The sequence below is a fragment of the Dama dama genome, chromosome 5 (assembly GCF_033118175.1).
Source record: "Dama dama isolate Ldn47 chromosome 5, ASM3311817v1, whole genome shotgun sequence".
Taxonomy (NCBI): Eukaryota; Metazoa; Chordata; class Mammalia; order Artiodactyla; family Cervidae; genus Dama; species Dama dama.
Window position 1 is genome coordinate 56,862,911 of NC_083685.1, and position 19,656 is coordinate 56,882,566.

At 36.3% G+C, this 19,656-nt stretch overlaps 1 protein-coding gene across 3 annotated transcripts in view; it reads left to right on the forward strand.

Moving 5' to 3' along the window:
* Positions 1–17,188, forward strand: part of HHIP (hedgehog interacting protein) — a 109,514-nt gene extending 92,326 nt beyond the window's left edge. Inside the window, exons 12-14 of one of the 3 annotated variants that reach the window (XM_061142417.1) lie at positions 6,752–6,900; positions 10,438–10,566; positions 11,393–17,188. In XM_061142417.1, the coding sequence (XP_060998400.1) occupies positions 6,752–6,900; positions 10,438–10,566; positions 11,393–11,403 (289 nt within the window). In that variant the 3' untranslated portion in view covers positions 11,404–17,188. Of the gene's footprint in view, positions 1–6,751; positions 6,901–10,437; positions 11,366–11,392 lie in introns of those variants that run through there. The other 2 variants (XM_061142418.1, XM_061142416.1) reach the window with 2 other exon arrangements.
* Positions 17,189–19,656: the final 2,468 nt, after the last annotated feature.

The following is a 19,656-nucleotide window of genomic DNA, read 5'->3' on the forward strand; positions in this document are numbered from 1 at the left end:
AATACTTCCAGAGTGAGGAGACCCATTAAGCCATCAAATCTGGTGGTGCAGGAAGGCTGCCTCCTTGTGCAGAGGTCTTATTCCATCTAGTCATAAGATTCCAGAATATTCCATCCTGGAAGCTCCTGGCCACATTAATTCATGGCCCCATTAATCACCACTGGCTGGGAATGGCCCTAAATTAGAAAAGCCACTCTGTAACTTGGCTATGCACATGAGTCTCTTGACAGACTTTGTGAAGTGCAGACTCTGATTCTATACATCTGGGGAGGGGCCTGAGAGTCGACGTTCCTGACAAACTCCCAGGTGGTGCTGGGGCTGCTCTTCTGTGTCACACTGAGTAATGAGGATTCAGACTTAACCGTTTTTCCTACCTCATGAGAACTGGGAAAAAACATGAAAGGAAAATAGTTTTGCCAAAAACAAAACAAAACAAAAAAGGGAGCTGCCATTAACGGAAATAGAGATCTGCCCTCCTTGTAGGAGGATCAGGATTGTGTGCATGCCAAGTCACTTCAGTCATGTCTGACTCTTTGCAACCCTATCAATTGTAGCCTTCTAGGCTCCTCTGTCCGTGGGATTCTCCAGGCAAGAATACTGGAGTGGGTTGCCATGCCCTCCTCCAGGGGATCTTCCCGACCCAGGAATCGAACCTGAATCTCTTATGTCACCTGCATTGGCAGGTGGGTTCTTTACCACCAACACCACCTGGGAAGTCTGAGGGTTAAGACTGAGGTGTGGATATCAGAAGCTCAGTTTGGACTATATATATAATGCTGAAGTCACACATACTACAATTCTCCAATTGCAAATAGCAGAGCAGAAATATTTTCTCTATTCCTTCTTAAAATTTCTGTTAAGATCCTTTTATTATTCCCCATTTTATAATTTTTTGGGTTCAGTGGTAAAGAACCCTCCTACCAATTCAGAAGATACAGGTTTGGTCTCTAGATCAGGAAGATCCCTGGAGAAGGAATGGCAACCTACTCCAGTATTCTTGCCTGGGAAATCCCATGGACAGAGGAGTCTGGCGGGCTACAGTCCATGGAGTCACAAAGAGTCAGACACGACTGAGCGACTAAACAACAATTGTATAATTTAATTTTCTACTTTCTATTATAGAGATGACTAATTGTCAAAAAAAGGAAAATAGTTTTGCAAAGGTTATAGTTATAAGGGATCACTTTTCCATGTGTCCCAACATGACTATGGATAAAGGAATAAGGGAATTCCCTGGTGGTCTAGTGATTAGGACTCTGCTCTCTCACTGTGTAGGGCCTGAGTTTGATTCACGGTCAGGGAACTAAGATTCCACAAGAAAAAAAAAAGAGTAAGACAGTTCTTACATCACCTGCTCAATCACCTCAAGCAGAACATTTTCTAAGAGATGCTGAAGAATGAGCACGTCTTCTGAAACTTCCAATGATTCAGAATCTTATAAAAAGAATATTACTCATGATCAATGTACTTTGTTTTACAATGACATGAATTTAAAATCTGAACCCCTTACAAAAATTTCAGAATGAACACTTTACTTTTTATAAAAGACACAATAGATCGGTCTCTGCAGCACTCACTCTGAAGATCAGGCCTGCTAAGACAGAATTTACCCCTGTGCGTCCATAGAGATGGATAGAGACTTCCCATTTATCGAGTCAGTCACTTATTAAATTAAAGATCATTAAATTAAAATCATTCTTTAACCCACTACACAGAGACAGTCACCGTTGGCCTTAGCTATTCACAAAAAGTCATCATGGTATGATGTATGTTATGAATTACTCGGGTTTCTCAATTTTCTCCTTTATTTCCTAAAAGTATCTAAAGCTGTGTACTACTACACAAAATGAATCAAAGTAGATTTCTAAGAAAATTTCTTACATTTCTGAAAACAATGCTTTATACATTAGGAAGTGTTGGGTAGTTTTTTGCACTAACCCTCTAGTGTTTCATTATTTGTCATGTGTAAAGGGATTAGGAAATGTGTTTTTCTAATTAGGAAATTAAATTAAATTTCTGAGAATTATGGAGAATAACTGTCAACAAATAGACACCATATATTCTTTATTAAAAACCTAAATATCCTCTTAGGCAAGTTGTCTGTTTTGAAAACTTTATCTCAGACTTCATTCAGTAGACATAAGGGTCTAAAAGTTTAAAAAAGAATTGTTTAAAAGGAGAATACTATTTAAGCAATTCTTATTAGGCCTATATTAAAATGCCCAAATTTCTGGTGCAATAAAAATTAAGAATGACAAATGTGATAACAGGTATATACTCTAGATTTGTGTTTGGATCCCTGGCAATAAAAATTAAGAATGACAAATGTGATAACAGGTATATACTCTAGATTTGTGTTTGGATCCCTAAGTGTGTATATGTAACAATTTTGAAATACAAGAAGGTCTATCTCAAGGTGACGACAATAATAAAGTTCACATTTACTTCTTCTATTCCCTTTTCTTAATTCTTATTTATTCCATGTAAAGGAAACTTACTTCTTTCAATGGTAAGAAGAAATGTCCCTAGAACAAAAAGTGTGTGTGGAGAAAAGAAATGGTTGAGCCCTCCAACAATCTTTGTCAGGCTTTGCCAAATATGTTTTGATTGTGTTGAATGAATTTTGATGTGTTGACTTAATTCCCAATTGGAGGAGAAAATAATCATATCTCTTTATGTCTTGCTTACTTCTTAGCCTGTTGTTTATTTATTATAATTATAATTAGTGTAAAAATGCTTTATTTAAAATAAACAAATTTAATTGTGCCTTGGAAGAATTTTGTAAGACTTGAGTTAATTTAGGCAACAGAAAGAAATACAGTGTTTTTAGTTTTATGTTTATGATATAAAAGTTTAATCATTTTTAATGATTAATCAATTTTAATTTAATCAATTTTAATCATATCCCTCCCCTAAATTATCTGTTCTCAACAGCATTTTAAAGAACCAAACACTCTTTTAAAATTACACTCATTTCATTCATTCAGCAGATTTTTAATAAGCATCTTGCATGTGCTATGCACTCTTCTGGGTCCTGAAAAGACACAGAGAAGAGAGGAAATTATTTGCCTTCATGGAATTTATATTCTAGATTTGAAAAAGTTTATACTGTATGCATTTAGTTCAATAAACATATTGAAATTCCATGGTATTTTCCTACCTCCTAGGACTATAGGCAATTGAGGAGATAAAATACTTTGGTAGCTTAAATATCATCTTTCTATAATATCCCTCAATCCTAAATTAATTGCACTCTCGTCTGTATTCCTGATAACTTTATATGCCCCTCTATCATAACAAAGATCCTACTGCCTTATACTTTTGTGTTTGCCTGTCTGTCTTCCCCACAGTGGTCTCCATGAGGATCAGGATACTGTTTTATTTTTGTCTTCTCCCCATGAAGAGTATAGTACCTGGCAGTCAATGGCTAGACTTGAAGAGGATTGAATATACAGATTTTGCCCTCAGAAAACTTTTATTTCAATGGGGAAGGGAAAGAAGAAATAGGAATCCTCATTCCTTAAGGAAAGTGAGGTCCAATAAGTGATGGGCTATGTTTCATGTACATTTTCATGTTCAAGGGTTCCCAATAGAATAATAGTTTAAAAGGAGGGTGGGGGCAGATTTTAACATGCTAAGTGAGGAATGTGAGTTGTCAACTTCATAAAAGAATACAGTTATTTTTGTAGGTAATTAAATAGAAATTTAAGGGAATCATGTTTATATATGACAGCCACACAGTCTTATATAAACTAAACAGGCCCAAGCATGAAGCAGTCGCATCTACATATAGATAAGCATTTGCTCTATCTTAGGCAAAATTTAAAAGAAAAATTAGAATTCCCTCCATAATCTGAGTTTACACACATTTGAATGTTTGGTGAAAATCAAACTGTCTAATTGGAGGATCAGCCGGGAAACAAGGATCAGATATCCTGCCCCGAAAAACCATACTTCTGCAGTGAATCCCTTTTCATCAGACTGCCTTATCTGTTCCCAGTGCACATGACTCAATGATCCTATACTTCGCTTCAAACAGGCAACATCTTCTGGTTATAGTTGTCTGATTGAAGTCACCTACATTCTTGATCACATGGTGTCTTCTCTTTAGATTCATCTGCTCAGGTGTAAACCATATCATCAAGTAGCATGTGAACTATGTGATTGCACATTTTCCATTGCATGTAACATGTAATATATTTCTGATATACTCTACTTCTGCATCTTTTTTCTTGAATGAATTGGAAAGAGCATGAACAAGTTAGTAATAATTGAAATGAAAATGAAAGTCGCTCAGTCATGTACAACTCTTTGCGACCCCATGGACTATATAGTCCATGGAATTCTCCAGGCCAGAATAGTGGAGTGGGTAGCCTTTCCCTTCTCCAGGGGATCGTCCCAACCCAGGAATCAAACCCAGGTCTCCCACATTGCAGGTGGATTCTTTACCCGTTGAGTCACAGTGGAAACCCAAGAATACTGGAGTAGGTAGCCTAAATAGAACTGGATAAATAGAATCTCAGTTAGCAGGAAAATGTGAACAATACCTCTTGACTAGTAAATGTGGTGATCTGTAATTCAGAAGAACATCGTGACTTCTGAGAAACTGCTCTTCTGATGGTCAAAAGGCCACCATAGTATCTCAAACAAAATAAGAATTTTATGTGAGGGAAAAACTGAGCAGACTAGGGCTATTCAAAATAAGAAGGCGAAGATAATCCCCTCACTTTCCTTGGCCATTTAAGGTGATATTCCACTATATCACCCTCTGCCCTTACTCCCAGAAAGACTTCCTTGGGGCAGGGGGTGGTGGGGAGAGACAAGGAAAATATTTGATAGTGTGTTCTGAGTGAAAATGTAGAATGTCTCAAGTACCTTCACATAAACTGGACCATTTCTAGATTTAAATAAGAGGTTGAGTCAATTTAAGGGAGTTTTCTGAATTGTCACAATAGTTGCAAAAATCAGTAATTTATTTTTAAAACTTTTATTTTATATTGGAGTATGGTTGATCAACAATGTTGTGTTAGTTTCAGGTGTACGGCAAAGGGATTCAGTTATACATATATACGTATCCTTTTTCGAATTCTTTTCTCATTTAGAATATTGCAGAATATTGAGCAGAATTCCCTGTGCTATCCATTAGGTTTGTATTAGTTATCTGTTTTATATATAGCAGTGTGTACATGTTCATCCCAAACAATCCTTTCAACAGAGAGTGGGTTTTAATTGGAGAGAGGAGCTAAAGAAGTCACTGGATATTTTAAATATGGTTTTGAGTCATTGTAGAAACAGTCTCAGATCAGAACTCAAATTATTATCACAGTTCACGTTGCCACGGGGCACAACAAGATAACCTATCCCAAAAAAACTGAGGCTGCGGGGCCTAATTATTTGCTTCTCTTAGAAAGCTGTATCATTTACCTCTATGGTGGTCCTGACCCATAATTATCACCTCCTTTGTTATGGTACTTAAGGACTCCAACTGACTTGGCCTTCTTCACGGTGGTGATTTGACTGGTGATGAAGCATTTGTTTACATTCCTTCCCTGAAAAGAGCTTTCTCGCCACACTGAGGCGCAGGTAGCAGTGACTGATAGCAAAGGGCCATTGCATATTTTTTCTCAAAGATGAGGTAATGAGCAGTTGGGATCATGCTTCTAGCCTGAACCACCTTGAAAGATAACCTCTCATTCAAAAACATGAAGACGTATGACAATTTTCTGTAGGCAGCTTGGTCCTTCTCTAAATGACTGCAGTTGTTGAGCAGTTAAAACAAAGTCTGTGACTTTTTAAGTGACAGATAAGATACTTTTGTTTGCTACTATTAGCATTCTTTTTCTTCATAGCAGCATAAAATAAAATTATAAAAATATGTATGTACATATATACACACATATATAAAAATCTCTCTATATAGATCATTTATTGCATAGAGAGTTTAAACTTTGAGTCCAGAAACACACATGTATTATTTATGTCCTTTCAAGACCAGTCATTCTGGGAAAAAGTATCTCAAAAGAAACATGAAAATGAAATAAAAAGCAATTTCAAAGCTTTTTAGGCTACAAGCACTCATTTTAATGACTGGCTTCAGCCTCCTCATATTGCCAAATATACCTATTTTTTCTATTCCTAAAAACTTTTGGAGTCCTGGAGAAAAAAAAAAAAAGCTTTAAAATACCCATACATCTTCATTGTTAAATTTGTAATTGCTAGGAATTCTTAGGTGCCAAAAAATTGTGTGTGTGCTTAGTCGCTTCAGTCATGTCCCACTCTTGGTGACCCCATGCACTGTAGCCCACCAGGCTCCTCTGTCCATGGAATTCTCCAGGCAAGAATACTGGAGTGGGTTGTCATTTCCTTCTCCAGGGGATCTTCCCCACCCAGGGATCAATCCTGCATCTCTCACATCTCCTGAACTGCAGGCAGATTCTCTACCGCTGAGCCACCAGGGAAGACCCACCAAAATATTGGTGTAATGTAATTACATTTTTAATCAATGAATCTTGACCATGATAAAGTTTCTTAACCATGTTTAATGTGCTCCCTTTGGTTCAAAACTGGTTATTTTCTTTCCTCACGGGTATACCTTTTCTTAGAAAGTTGTTGACCTTTCTGTCTGAGTGACTTAAAAGAAAATTTTCCATAGAAAGGAAGAGACATGCTTTGTAAGCTATAAAATTGCTCGATTTTATCCCAGTGCTGATTTTCACCCAAAATGAGCTTTTGATTTTGTCTCTTGATGCAGACCTCTGATGCCTGAGGAATGCAGGGCCGTGGTCCAGCCCGCCCAGACCCTGACATCCGAGTGCTCCCGGCTCTGTCGGAATGGCTACTGCACCCCTACGGGAACGTGCTGCTGCAGTCCCGGCTGGGAAGGGGACTTCTGCAGAGTCGGTTAGTATTTCTGTTGTCCCTGGGAAAGAGAGGGCATGGGACAGCCTCTAGGAACTCAAGACCTTAACGTTAGTTATTTCTTCTACAAGGATCTAATGTTCAAAGCTGTAGCCATTTACTGAAAAATAGAGCGACCATATGATCCAACATGCCACTTCTAAGTATTTATCCAAAGTAAGTGAAAAAAGGGCTTCAAAGAGATATTTATATTTGCATACCCATGTTTATAGCAGCATTATTCACAGTAGCCAAAATATGGAAACAATGTAAGTGACTGTCAATGGATAAAGATGTCACACACACACACACACACACACACACACACACACACACACACGTGACTATTATTCAGCCATGTAGGAAATCTTGCCATTTTTGACAACATGGATAGACTTTGAGTACAGTATGTTAAGTGAAAAAGCCAGACAGTAGATAAATACTACATGATATCACTTATATGTGGAATTTGTTTTTTTTAAAGTCAAACTCATAAAAACAGAAAAGTGGTTGCCTGGGGCTAGTGGTGGGGGAAATAGTGAAAGGCTGATAAAAGGGTATGAACTTTCAGCTATAAGATGAAAAGGGGAAATTCCCCAGCGGTCCAGTGGTTAGGACTCCAAGCTTCCTGGGTGCTCAGGTTCGATCTCTGCTCAAGGAGCTAAGATCCCACAAACCGAGAGGTACAGTCCCCCTCACAGAAAAAAAGATGAATAGAATAAAATTGTAGCCATTTACAATAATAGTAATGCTCAGCTTGTTTCTGAATTTATACATGAAGACTTTGCCATTTTCCTAACATAAATAATTCATTTATATAGGTTAGTTATAAAGATAATTGTGTTCTTTCACAAAATCAAAAGTGAAAACAGCCCAACTAGGTCATCCTTGTGGGCTTTGAGTCCCAGATTAGAGATTTCAAACCTGCAGACTCATTGGAAAAGACCATGATGCTGGGAAAGATTGAAGACGGGGATAAGCGGGTGACAGGATGAGATGGTTGGATGGCATCTTCAACTCCATGGACGTGAGTCTGAGCAAACTCCTGGAGGTTAGTGAAGGACCAGGAAGCCTTGTGAGCTCCAGTCCGTGGGGTCGCAAAGAGTCGGACACAACCGAGCGACCGAACAACAGCAGCAATGACCTGGTGTGTGCAAAGGCCCTTTCTGAGTGCCAGAATTTTTCAGACACGCCATATAGGTCCTCCCTCGATTTTGTTGCTTGCTTCCTTGCTGCAGTGCCCTAAAACAGGGGTTTTTCAGTTGGTGTTTTTATAGGAAAGGAGAAGATACAGTTACCTAGAGTCATCTTATGAGATTTTCTTCATTCTTTTTGCCACTCCCTTGTCGAGCGTCAGCTAGGTGTGCAGCTGCTCAGAGAGCAAAGGAGTTTCATTCCAGGGTTATTCTATCCTTTAACTTGTGACTTCCACAAATAGACGCAGTTGTGTTTAAATTCTACCTGTTGTGAAGACAGTTAGATTAACTTAGATACCTAGAGTTTATGATGGGTATATTGAAAGAACGTTTTCAATAACCAGCATATTCGTGTTATTTACAAAAGATTTCAAACATTAAAGTCTCTCTTGCTAATAAAATTCTAAGTCCCATGTTAATATTTAAAAGTATCCATCATTCATAAAGGCCATCTCTCTTTATTCTAAACATGTATTTGTTTCAAAATACTATAGCCATACCCTGTTTATATATTGTCAAAATAAAGTAGACAATATTTAAAGTCTCATAGACAGTATCCATTTTAAGCTTAAATTGCTTCAGCACTAATAATATTATGTGACTGATTGATACCATGGTTACATATCTAGGAAAAAGGTATCATAATTGAAACAACAGAAATAAAATAGTTACATTATTTAAAACAAATATTCATATTCGATATTTTTTCGTTAGTTGGCTAAAAAATGAGGATCAGTGTTTAAATGCAATAATATTCTAATTCCTGATGATATCTCTTCCCCCTGCTTCCTCAGATGCTTGATAATATCTTTTCTCTCGACTTATTTTACTTGGTGTCCATTCTCTTATTCCTTACTTATATTTTGCTTATATTTGACTCTTAGGTCACCTCCAGTCATTGGATAAGAAAAATTTTTTGAGTGCCTGCTAGTAACAGTATGTTAAGCTGAGGGTAAACATAATTTTGAATATAGGTGGCTTCATATATACCATAATAGATATATGATAATAATATATGATATAAATGAAAATTTATATTTTCATAAAGTATTTTCTCATCTTTTCCCTAAATCAGTTTAGATACTTTGAATATATGAGATTAAACCAGAAACATTTTATTAAAGTATTTTTTTTGTTGTTGTTATTTTTGACCCAACCAAGAACTTTATTCATATACTCACATAGTTTGCTCATCTCCCACAAATTTAAAAGACTATTGTAGTTTATTTTCTCCATGTTGTTTCTTTCCCATATACTAGCCACAGACCCCTGGATTGTTATTAATGCATTGGAAAAGGTTAAAAGAACTGTCACTGAGAAGTATAAGGATATGTATTCAAGGAATTTGATTCTATCTACAGTGGCCACACACCCCAGATTCATCCTATCAGTAAGAGACTAAGTTATAGGCTCAATTTTATGTCTCCACCTCATTTTAACAGTACATATTTACATTCCCTACCTATATTGTAGTGGTAAACATTCTTTTCTGAGGCAGTCCTGTGCTATAAAGTACCCTGAAAAGGATTGCTGAAAACATCTTTCACTGGTCAACCTCACTGACTCCACCCAAGAAAGGGCTTCAAGGTGCAATCAGAAATGAGACATATGCCTTGCACCCCCTGGGAACAAGGAAAGGGAAGAATCCAAGGGAATCCACATAATGGATCCTCCCTCCAACCAAAATAAAAAACAAACCATTTCTGGCTGTTAGACTGTTGATGTTCCAGCCTCTGGGTCTTTCTCTCTGGCCATGCCCTTCCCACCGTGAGGTCCTAGCCAGGAGGAATGGAAACCAGAGGTACTTGGAAGACTTTCTGTTGGAGATGCCCTAGGGAAACAGAAGTTTTAAAGAACTGAAATTCGACGTTATTGTTCAGTCACTAAGTCATGTCCAACTCTTTGTAAGCCCATGGCCTGCAGCGCACCAGGCTTTACTGTCTCCCGGAGCTTGCTCAAACTCATGTCCGCTGAGTCGGTGATGCCATCCAACCATCTCATCCTCTGTTATTCCCTTCTCCTCCTGCCTTCAATCTTTCCCAGCATCAGGGTCCTCGTTTTACATAAAGTCAATTCTATAATGGATTGAAATTGTTTCCCATGATCTGGGTGATCTGCTTCTCTAGAAATATCTCCCACTGTCTGCTGCATTCTGGCCCCCAAATAACTAGAAGTCCAAAATCTTCTTTCTTTGTATTTATTAGCTTTGGGATCATTTTGGGACTGCTCTTCTCCTCTTTCCCTCCCTTCCCTTACTCATCAAGTATTTACTGGCCTCATATTCAGTGCCGTTTCTGACCTACAGAGTGGAACGTGATTTTTATTGCTCTTCTTCTTCTTCCAGCGAAATGTGAGCCAGCGTGTTGCCACGGTGGTGTCTGTGTTAGACCCAACAAGTGCCTCTGTAAAAAAGGATATCTTGGTCCTCAATGTGAACAAGTGGACAGAAACCTCCGCAGAGTGACCAGGGCAGGTATTCTTGATCAGATCATTGACATGACATCTTATTTGCTGGATCTAACAAGTTACATTGTATAGTTTCTGGGACTGTTTGACTATTCCTTTCCAGTGGGCATTTATTTTTTTATCCTGTCATTAAAAAGAACAACTGTTATCTTGCTACACACTCCTGTGATTTCATTTTCTTTGATTAATTTAAAAGTCATTTCCAGAAATGTGCAGGTCTTGTGTGTATATTGGCATGTTTGTTCACATATGCACATATACACACACACTCAAAAACCTTATGCGTGTGGTTGCATAATAGATGGGTTTTAAAAATATGTATTTCCTTGTGTGAAGTAATTTCCCTGGAAATTCCATTGTAAATTGGTAACGGCATTTTTATGTCACCGGAAGAGATGATTTGACTTCCCAGGAATTTTCTGTCTGTAATCACTGAAGTCTACTTCAATGGAGTTTTAAAAACATTACTGTGCAATCTGATGGATTGAATTTTAAAAGGCCATATTTTTATATTAATATTAAAGGACTATAATAAGAGAATGTTTCAGCCCTGATTAATTTCTAAGTGGGCAACGGTATAAAATTATAATCTGCATTTTTATCAGTGTATCCGATTATAGAATGTTAACGCACTTACCTTTTTATTGGCAGAGAAATCTGGTTACTCTAGCTTAATTTGAAGATAGTTTTCAAGTGTTTTCTAATTAAATCATAACAGCATATTCTAAAACCAATCTTCCTAAAAGGTCTGCTATTATTGTATAGTTTATTTAACAATAGGCACTGGGTTTGTGTTACATATTTATATTTTTTATTTTATTTTTATAATATAGACATCACCTAGATGAAACACCTTTACCCTGTCCTGTAAAATACTAAAGTTACATTTTTCACCAACTTAATTGGAAAGAAGGGGAGTGAGAAAGCAAACAGTCTTTAATGTGCTGTGGATCTAATCTAGCAATGTATCCTTGTGCCAACATGTAATCATTAACGACGGATGAAAAAGCAAGAAAACAGCCACTCATTATAAAATTCCAGCATTAAACATTCGTAAAATGCTTTTCACCGTAGCAAGCCCATCAGAGTATATGTGATTAGAATGTTGTGGGTTTCACACTGAGTCGAACCTCACTGGAAAAAGAGTTCACTCGTTTTGAACAAATCTTGCCTATGTAAGCTGTCACATGTACGAATTTTTAATATGCTCATTCTTGCCAAATATGACTTTTAATGTGTACATTCCTTCAGAACTCAATGAAAATCCTCTCTGGTTCATGTATGAATAAATTTCCTGTAAATGTTCTTTTGGGTTTTTCAAGAAAAGACATGTTCTAACTTAAACTGCAGAAACTCAGGTAGACTCTTCTCTTCGTGGTTTTTGAAGTCAGCCTGCCATGTTTGGATTATAAAGAGTTATCAGGGCATTTTGCACCACTGAAGGAACATCGACTCATGATGCGTGGACCCCCGCTTTCGGTTGCCCTTCTTTAACATCTGTCCCTCCAGAGTCTAAATTGTAGAGCAGGGCAGATTATACAACACAGATTGACTTCCCAAACCTACTCCTTACCTTTAAGAACAGGAGTGTCAATTTAAAAAATAAACAAAATCTTGCAACTCATATTTGTTGATTGTTGGAAAGCGAGAGATTTGCAGTGAAAGCACAGTGAGAAACGACCACGTAGAAAGTTTGGTTAAGTACCCTGTTCTTGTCTGCCATATATGATTGCTTAAGTTTCAAGTGACCTCATGCCCAATGGAAATGGGTTGACAAGTCTTGGTTCAGTGCTTAGTGAACAATAGCCTGCATTAAAAAGTGCATGCATAATTTTGCACAATTTAGGTTTCAATGGACAGTCTATTCAAAGAAGTCTCAGGATTAAATGAGCATGGAGACCAAATTGCCCTCTTACCCCAGAAAAGGGGTGGTCCCTTCTAGTCACACGAACACTTCATTGGCCCAACAGTGTGACAAATCTTGCAGTGAACCCTGCCGTAGCCCGCATCTGTAGGTTAATAGCAGTCTTTTGTCCCTGTGGCTTTCTCTTCATAGCCCTTTTACTGAATTCCATCACAGAAAGTTTTACAATTAAAAAAAAAAAATGTCCTGACAACCATTTTTGTAAATGGACCCTACCATCTCCTCATCTCTTATTCAACGTGGGTGACATTCACAAAATGTGAGCTTCTTGTGAGGGAGCCAGCTGTCTAAATCTGTCAAATCGTGCAGTTTTATTACACATTCTCCTGTTCATAGTTTCACTGAAAACAATAAGGATACTGCCGTATATTCAGCCAAATTTAAAAAAAAAAAACAACAGCATTTTTTCTGACATCTTGAATCTTTCCATCTTTTCCAAAAGAATCTTTATAAAAGAAAAGATGTTCTATTGTCATTAGTTCTCCTACTTAAAAATACCTAGATTAAATTGACCAGACCCAGCTTTTTTTTAGATAGTCCTTTCCCAAGTGAAAGAGTTTCAAATGACTTAGAAAAACATATGTACCCCAGGTATCATTGCCTTTTCTACGGGGAATCGTTAGAATAAAAGATCAAAATTTTCTAAAAAGAAAACAGATCCACTGACATTAAACCCCAGCAAAGACAGTCATTGGAATCATTTCTTTCTGTAATTAGGAAAGAAGTAAATAGCAAAGAGAGATTAATACCTACAGATTTTAAACTAAGTGATCATTTTAAAAAAACTTTTGACCTTTCCTTTCAAGTACATTTTAAATATATATGTGACTGAGAATGATCTTAAATAATTCATGATGAGAGGAAAGTAGGAATCGGTTAAAAAGTATGAGCTAGGGAAAAAGAATTGTTTCATCACATGAATGGCAATATCTATTCAGTAAAAAAGCACATAATCAAAATGAAAGAAAATGTCCTCTGTATGAATATAGATGTGGGAGATAAAGATACAGTAAACATAAACATGTAAATTATTATTCCTTTTTTCCATTCTAGAGCTTAAGCTTTGGGGATCAATTTAATGTAAAATGCTATGATGGTAGTTATAAAGAGTTGGGGCAAAATATTTTCTGCCACTGCTTCTAACAAACTCTTGTTCTGGTTGATAGAACTTTGTTTTCTTGCTAGTTATTTGAGGTAATAAGAAGACAACTGAATTGACACATCATTAAAGTACAAAGAAGGGAAGATTTAGACTTGAATAATGATAAAAAGGGCTTCCATCTATACCTTTCTTTTTGGAATTTCCCTTCAATATGACTATTGTAAAATATACCTTTTATTTTATCACAAAGAATACTCAGAAATTTTCTCAGATTAATGGACTATCTCATAAAGAAGAGCAAAGAAACCTACACATACAACCTAAATAGAAAGCCATTCTCCTTTTCATTTATATATTTAAGAGTAAGCACTTCTCTATTTATTTACTTGAAAATAATTACATAATAACATACTAACAATTTTTAACAATTTTGTAATATTGTTTTTATCTCCAAATCATAAACTAAAAAGAAATCTCCTAGGTTTAGGATCTTAGGTTAGATGCTGCATCTAGGGTCTTTCAAAGTACACATTAATTTAAACTGTATTAGTTTCTTTTAGTTTTGAAACATGAAAACTAAGCCTAAATTTTTAAGAGGAAAAATAAGGTATATTATAGGCATTTATATTTGGCTGCTCAATAAATTAAAGTTTCTGAGCATCTCTGTAGAATGTTACCTATGATATCTTTCTCTCTCTCTCTTTCTCTCTCTTTTTTCTTCCCCCACCCCATACATCCCTTCTCTTGTTAACCTCTCTCTTCTCTGCTTCTATTGGTTTTGACTAAACAGAGATGTCCTCAGGACACTAATGAAGATCTCCTAGAGCAGGTTGCTATTGATTTTGCCAGTTATGATCTTTATTTTCCTGAAAAATTCCTCTCCTAGTACATTTGTTCAAACTCTAAATCATAAAGAACAGTAGACAAATTATGAACAGACTAGACTGACCTATTGCAATCATTGAAAGAAGTGACAGAAAGTGTACATGACTCCCAGCCTAGATGTCCCAGCTCAGCTGGGGTTCCATCTTGGATGCTAGAAATAATGTCCCCAGCCCAACAGTGTGAGTTAACAATAAGGAAAGTCAGCAGCTATTTCCTTTTCAAACAACAACCATCTCTATGGATGGTTGAATAATCTTAAGTAAGACTATCCCAAATCTATGAGGGAAAAATTAAATAGTCCCTCAGTGGAGACTTCAGAATCTTTTTACCCCACCCTTGGAATGAAACATGAACTTGCAGAGAACTCAGACCAAAGTTCCATGCCTTGAAAATGTGCCCATTTCTTTATTACCTCCAAGAAGTTAGTGGGCCTGTAACTGTGACTATAGACAACACCTCTAGAAAGTTTCTCATTAGAATATCCTAAAGAAATATATTCTATCTTACCTTCTTTCTCTTTATCACACAAACACAAATTAGTCATACCTTTTATAATTAATATGATGCAGAGAAGGTGAGAAACCTAATAATAGAAGCATTTGATATTAAAAATATTAAAAACATGACCATAAAACCTGCTGGACATTAATCCTAACCAGTTGCAACACTTCTTCCTCTTAATATCCACTCATAAGTTTTGAAAATTGTCTTAAAATTAACTGTTTTGGGGAGTACAGTGTACTCAGGAGAGCATGAGAAAGTGTTGTGCCATTTTCTTCTCAATCATAGTGATTATTTCCCTAGTGACTATGAAGAGATTTACTTATCAGATTAGCTCTTTTGATTCATTAAATGTGAACCCAAGATACACCCAAAAGAAAGATATATTCTTTCTTTTGTATAGGTCATCTACAAGTTGATTGATAGCAATAAAAAATAATGATCCCTTGTATTAACATAAAGCGTAAGCTTAAAACTTGTCACTGCTTTTAACAACAACAAAAAAATGATGTCAGCTCAACATGAGTTCTAAGGTACATCTCATGTATATCAGAAAGTCAGACATTGCATTTTGGTCAGGATTTTTTTGCATATGTAGATTTTATATTACTTATACACAAGCAAATTAATATAAATACTTGGTCAGTTCTTTCAATTGACTATAATCTTTCAAGTTAAAAATTTTTAACTTAAAAAAAGTTTTAACACAAGATTAAAAAAAACCAGAACATTAACAGGGATGGGAAATTCATAATGGCTAAAAAGAAAATAAGCTTTGTCTTCACAGTTAGAAAGTAACTCTTGTACACTGCCCTCTGCACTAAAAAATAACTAGCCAAGAGTTTCCATTCACATGAACAATGTGTGATCAGATTTGGTATAGTCTATGTCCAAAAGTGTGTTGGGTATTCTTCACCTTATATTCTTAAAATCAGAAACATGATTTTCATAAAATAAATTAGGAGTTTATGTACAGTAGAACCTAATACTATTAACACATTAATACATTCTATTCATAATACTATTATTGGGAAATCAAACTGACAACCTTATATCAGGTATTTCCCACATCTCATTCAATTCATAGGACATTTTTGGACTTGCATTTCACCAAGAACTATGGAGTAAGAAGATAAATGATACTGAGCTTCTATGAGACTTTTGGAGTTCATTCGTTAGGACATGCTAAAGAAGTCTATTTAAAAGAAACCCAGCTAATTAAAATTTTAAAAATTTTCAAATCATTATAATTAATAAGCATAAAAGAAATTGGTAAAGAAACCATGTCTTTCCTGGCTTTATCTGTGGTTAATTTTGTCCAGTTTTAAAGAATGGTTAACTTTATCTTTTAACTTTAGCATGGCTAAAGTGTTCTCAGTTTTGGTTTTCCTAGCAGTTCATCTTCCTTTAGATTTTTGACAATTAGGGCAATTTGTCTATAACCTTAATCACAGAAGATACTTTGCTTGGATTTCTGTTAATAAGAGGCAGAAGACTGTGGGAACAAGTAACAAAAGCAGGTACACATTTAAGAAAGCAAGTTGATATATGTACTAGATGTTTTCTATAAATGTTCTTTGGAAGAGTAACACGCAAAGTCATCAGCTTAGAAAATCCTTCTACATTTGCATTAATTTGACTTACTTTACCAAGTTATTATAATATTAGTTCTTTTCGATTGATCTTCTGTTATTCAGCCATCCATCCATTCATTAATTTAACAAAGATTTATTGAAGTGCCCAGCATGATTTATGTACTATAGAAACGGCAAGGATGTTTATAATGGGAGATTGTGAGCACAATGGGTGCGTTTGAAGCAAAAGACGGTAACCGCACCCAACTGCTCTAATTTAGTTCGTCAAAATCCAGCAGTAATAGTACAGATGGCCTAAAATACATCTGTGTGTATCTGTATGTGTGCACACACCCATGTATATATATTTATCTATCTGTACAAACACTACATATGTATACACACTATCTATGTAATATATAATATATGTATAATGCATATAAATTCTAACAAGTGTATTTGTGTTATCTTTAAAATAGAACAATTGTATCTTGAAGTGATAAATGCAGAGAACTGGTTTTTATTGTTGATCTGTGGATTTAATGGTTTTTAGGTGAAAAGGATGTTTAAGTGTATAATTTCTTTTCTTAATTTAATATATTTATGTAAATGCATGCCCGAGATTTGCTTAGACTGGCTGTGTTTTGTGTGCTTTAACATGATCAAATGTATTAAACTTTATCTTATGATCTAATGTACATGTGCGATTTTAAAATTATTTTTTATTTGAGAGTTTTTTAAAGCTTTTCTTCAATATCCATGTTAACTATATAAACACTAATTTTTAAATATCCTATACTCAAACTACTTGTTCAAACTATTCTTGCCTTTTTTCACTTTTCATGTTCTATTTTCAAAATTTTACTCCCCAAAATATAACGGCAATGTTAAGGGTCAGTTTCATTGAGTACAAATATTGACTTAAATTTACAAGTTGTAAATGACTTAGATCCGATTCTTTCAAAGAAGTAAAAAATTAATAAGTGAAGAATGCAAAAGAGCAGTCAAGAGTCCTGAGAGAAAGAAGCACATAGAAGAAGAGAGACATGGAAAAAAGGCAATTGCAGATACCGTAAAACCTCGTTGACCTGCCCATTTGGTTTCCAGTTGATTGTATCAAGAGTATTTGTACAAGGTCAGCTATGCTATTTTGAACATGAATTTTAAATCTGCCAGTATTCTTTAGAAGAGCAAAATGCTTTCATCTCGATCTCCTTTCTTCCTGAACAAATACGTCCCTGACTGGCAGGTAAAGCTGTTTCCCTAGAAGAGAAGATTGTTCTGAGAAGAAAATGTGTTACAGGTGCTTATTCACAGAGTCCTCGAACTCAGGTTACTCTCCAGAAGTGTTAAGTTAGGCAAAGAAACTCCATGAAAAGCATCCCTTAGCTCATTCCTCAGTGGCCCATGCATGCTAAGTCACTTTGATTGTGTCCAACTCTTTGTGACCCCATGGACTGTAGCCCTCCAGGCTCCTCTGTCCATGGGATTTCCCAGGCAAGAATACTGGAGTGGGTTGCCATGCCCTTCTCCAGGGGATCTTCCCAACCCAGGGTTTAAACCTCCATCTCTATGTCTCCTGCATTGGCAGGCGGTTCTTTACCACTAGCTCCACCTGGGAAGCCCCCTCAATGGCCCAGGAAGCACAGAAGGTCTCTTTCCCTCACCACTGCCCTTCCAGTTCTGAGACTCTGTCCCTGAGATTTAGCCCTTAATCACAATCTGTTTTCTGCACGTGCCTCGTCTCTCCAATCAGATTATAAATCTCCCAAGAATATATCTTCACTTAGAATCCCTGACAGACCTAGAGTAGCTCCTGCCTACTTGCCATAAGGAAAATAATAATAATAGGTATATAACAGCCTAAAGATGGAAGTGGTTCTTTTCCTGATGCTAACCATCTCTCTGGGTTTCTTCATATCCCTTGATTGCCTTCTCCTCTGCCATCAACAGTGTCACCAATCCCCTGCATTAAATTCCCTTTGTCATAAATACTAGAAGCAGCTTCTGTTTTCCTTTTTTAGACCCTGATCCAGTGGTGAAGCCTTCATGCTACCAATGCAGGGGACCCAAGTTTGCAGTTCCCTGGTCAGGGAACTAAGATCCCACATGTTGTGCAACATGGCCAAAAGATGGAAAATAAATGCACAAATGATAACATATGTTAGTAAGAGTGACTTAGACACAGATGAGAAAAGAAATTACAGGAGGCATTACAAAGGAACACGACGAGATCTCCTTTAAGAGAATACCTTAAGAAACCATTGCCTAGAATCCCAACATGATCACAGCAACATATAGTCAGAGGGATCCTACCTTCAAGGTAAGGGATCCTTACTTACTGCCTAAGTAATTGCAGGGTTATATATGGAAATGGAAAAGGCCATTATTCCCCCAGTTGTCACAAAGAGATCTCATAGCTCACCTTTGTACTATTAAACCTATCAGCTTGCAATTTGTCCAGGAGTTAGACAGCTAATATAAGAGAGTTCTCTGAACTTGCTTCTTTACGTTCATGTTTTTTTTCTTTTTTTGAATTTCATTTTAGACTAACGTATTAATTCCAGTGGAAGTACAACTTAAAATAGCAATTACACGATCTCATCAGAAGAAAATACATTTTTTCCCCTATTTGAAGGTCTGAAGTGTCTCTCTGGAGATTAAATTCTACCAGCATTTAAAGAAATGAAAGGATCAAAGGAAGAAAAATAATTTAGATACGATATTTTCATAATTTGATTTATGCTTGATTTCTTGATGATAGTTTCTATGATTAAAACAAACAATTTAAAATAGGGGAAAGTTGGGGGCTGGGAGAGGGGGAGAGAAGCCTGAGTAGCCCTTGACTGTAAAACTCATTCTTCTTGAGATTATGCCCACATCAGAAACTGCTTGAACTCACTTTTGTAATTTAATAAGACGTCATCAGATCCCTTTGACATATTTATAGCCTTATAATTAAAATTACTTGATGCAAAATCCATGTGCTTCATGTAAAGCAATTTAGATTATCATAGACACTCTGTTCTGTGATCTACAGCTTCCAAAAGCCAGGTGTGCTGGCAGGAATTCTCGGCTTCAGCTGTGAGATGGGGTTCCCAGGTTTGTATT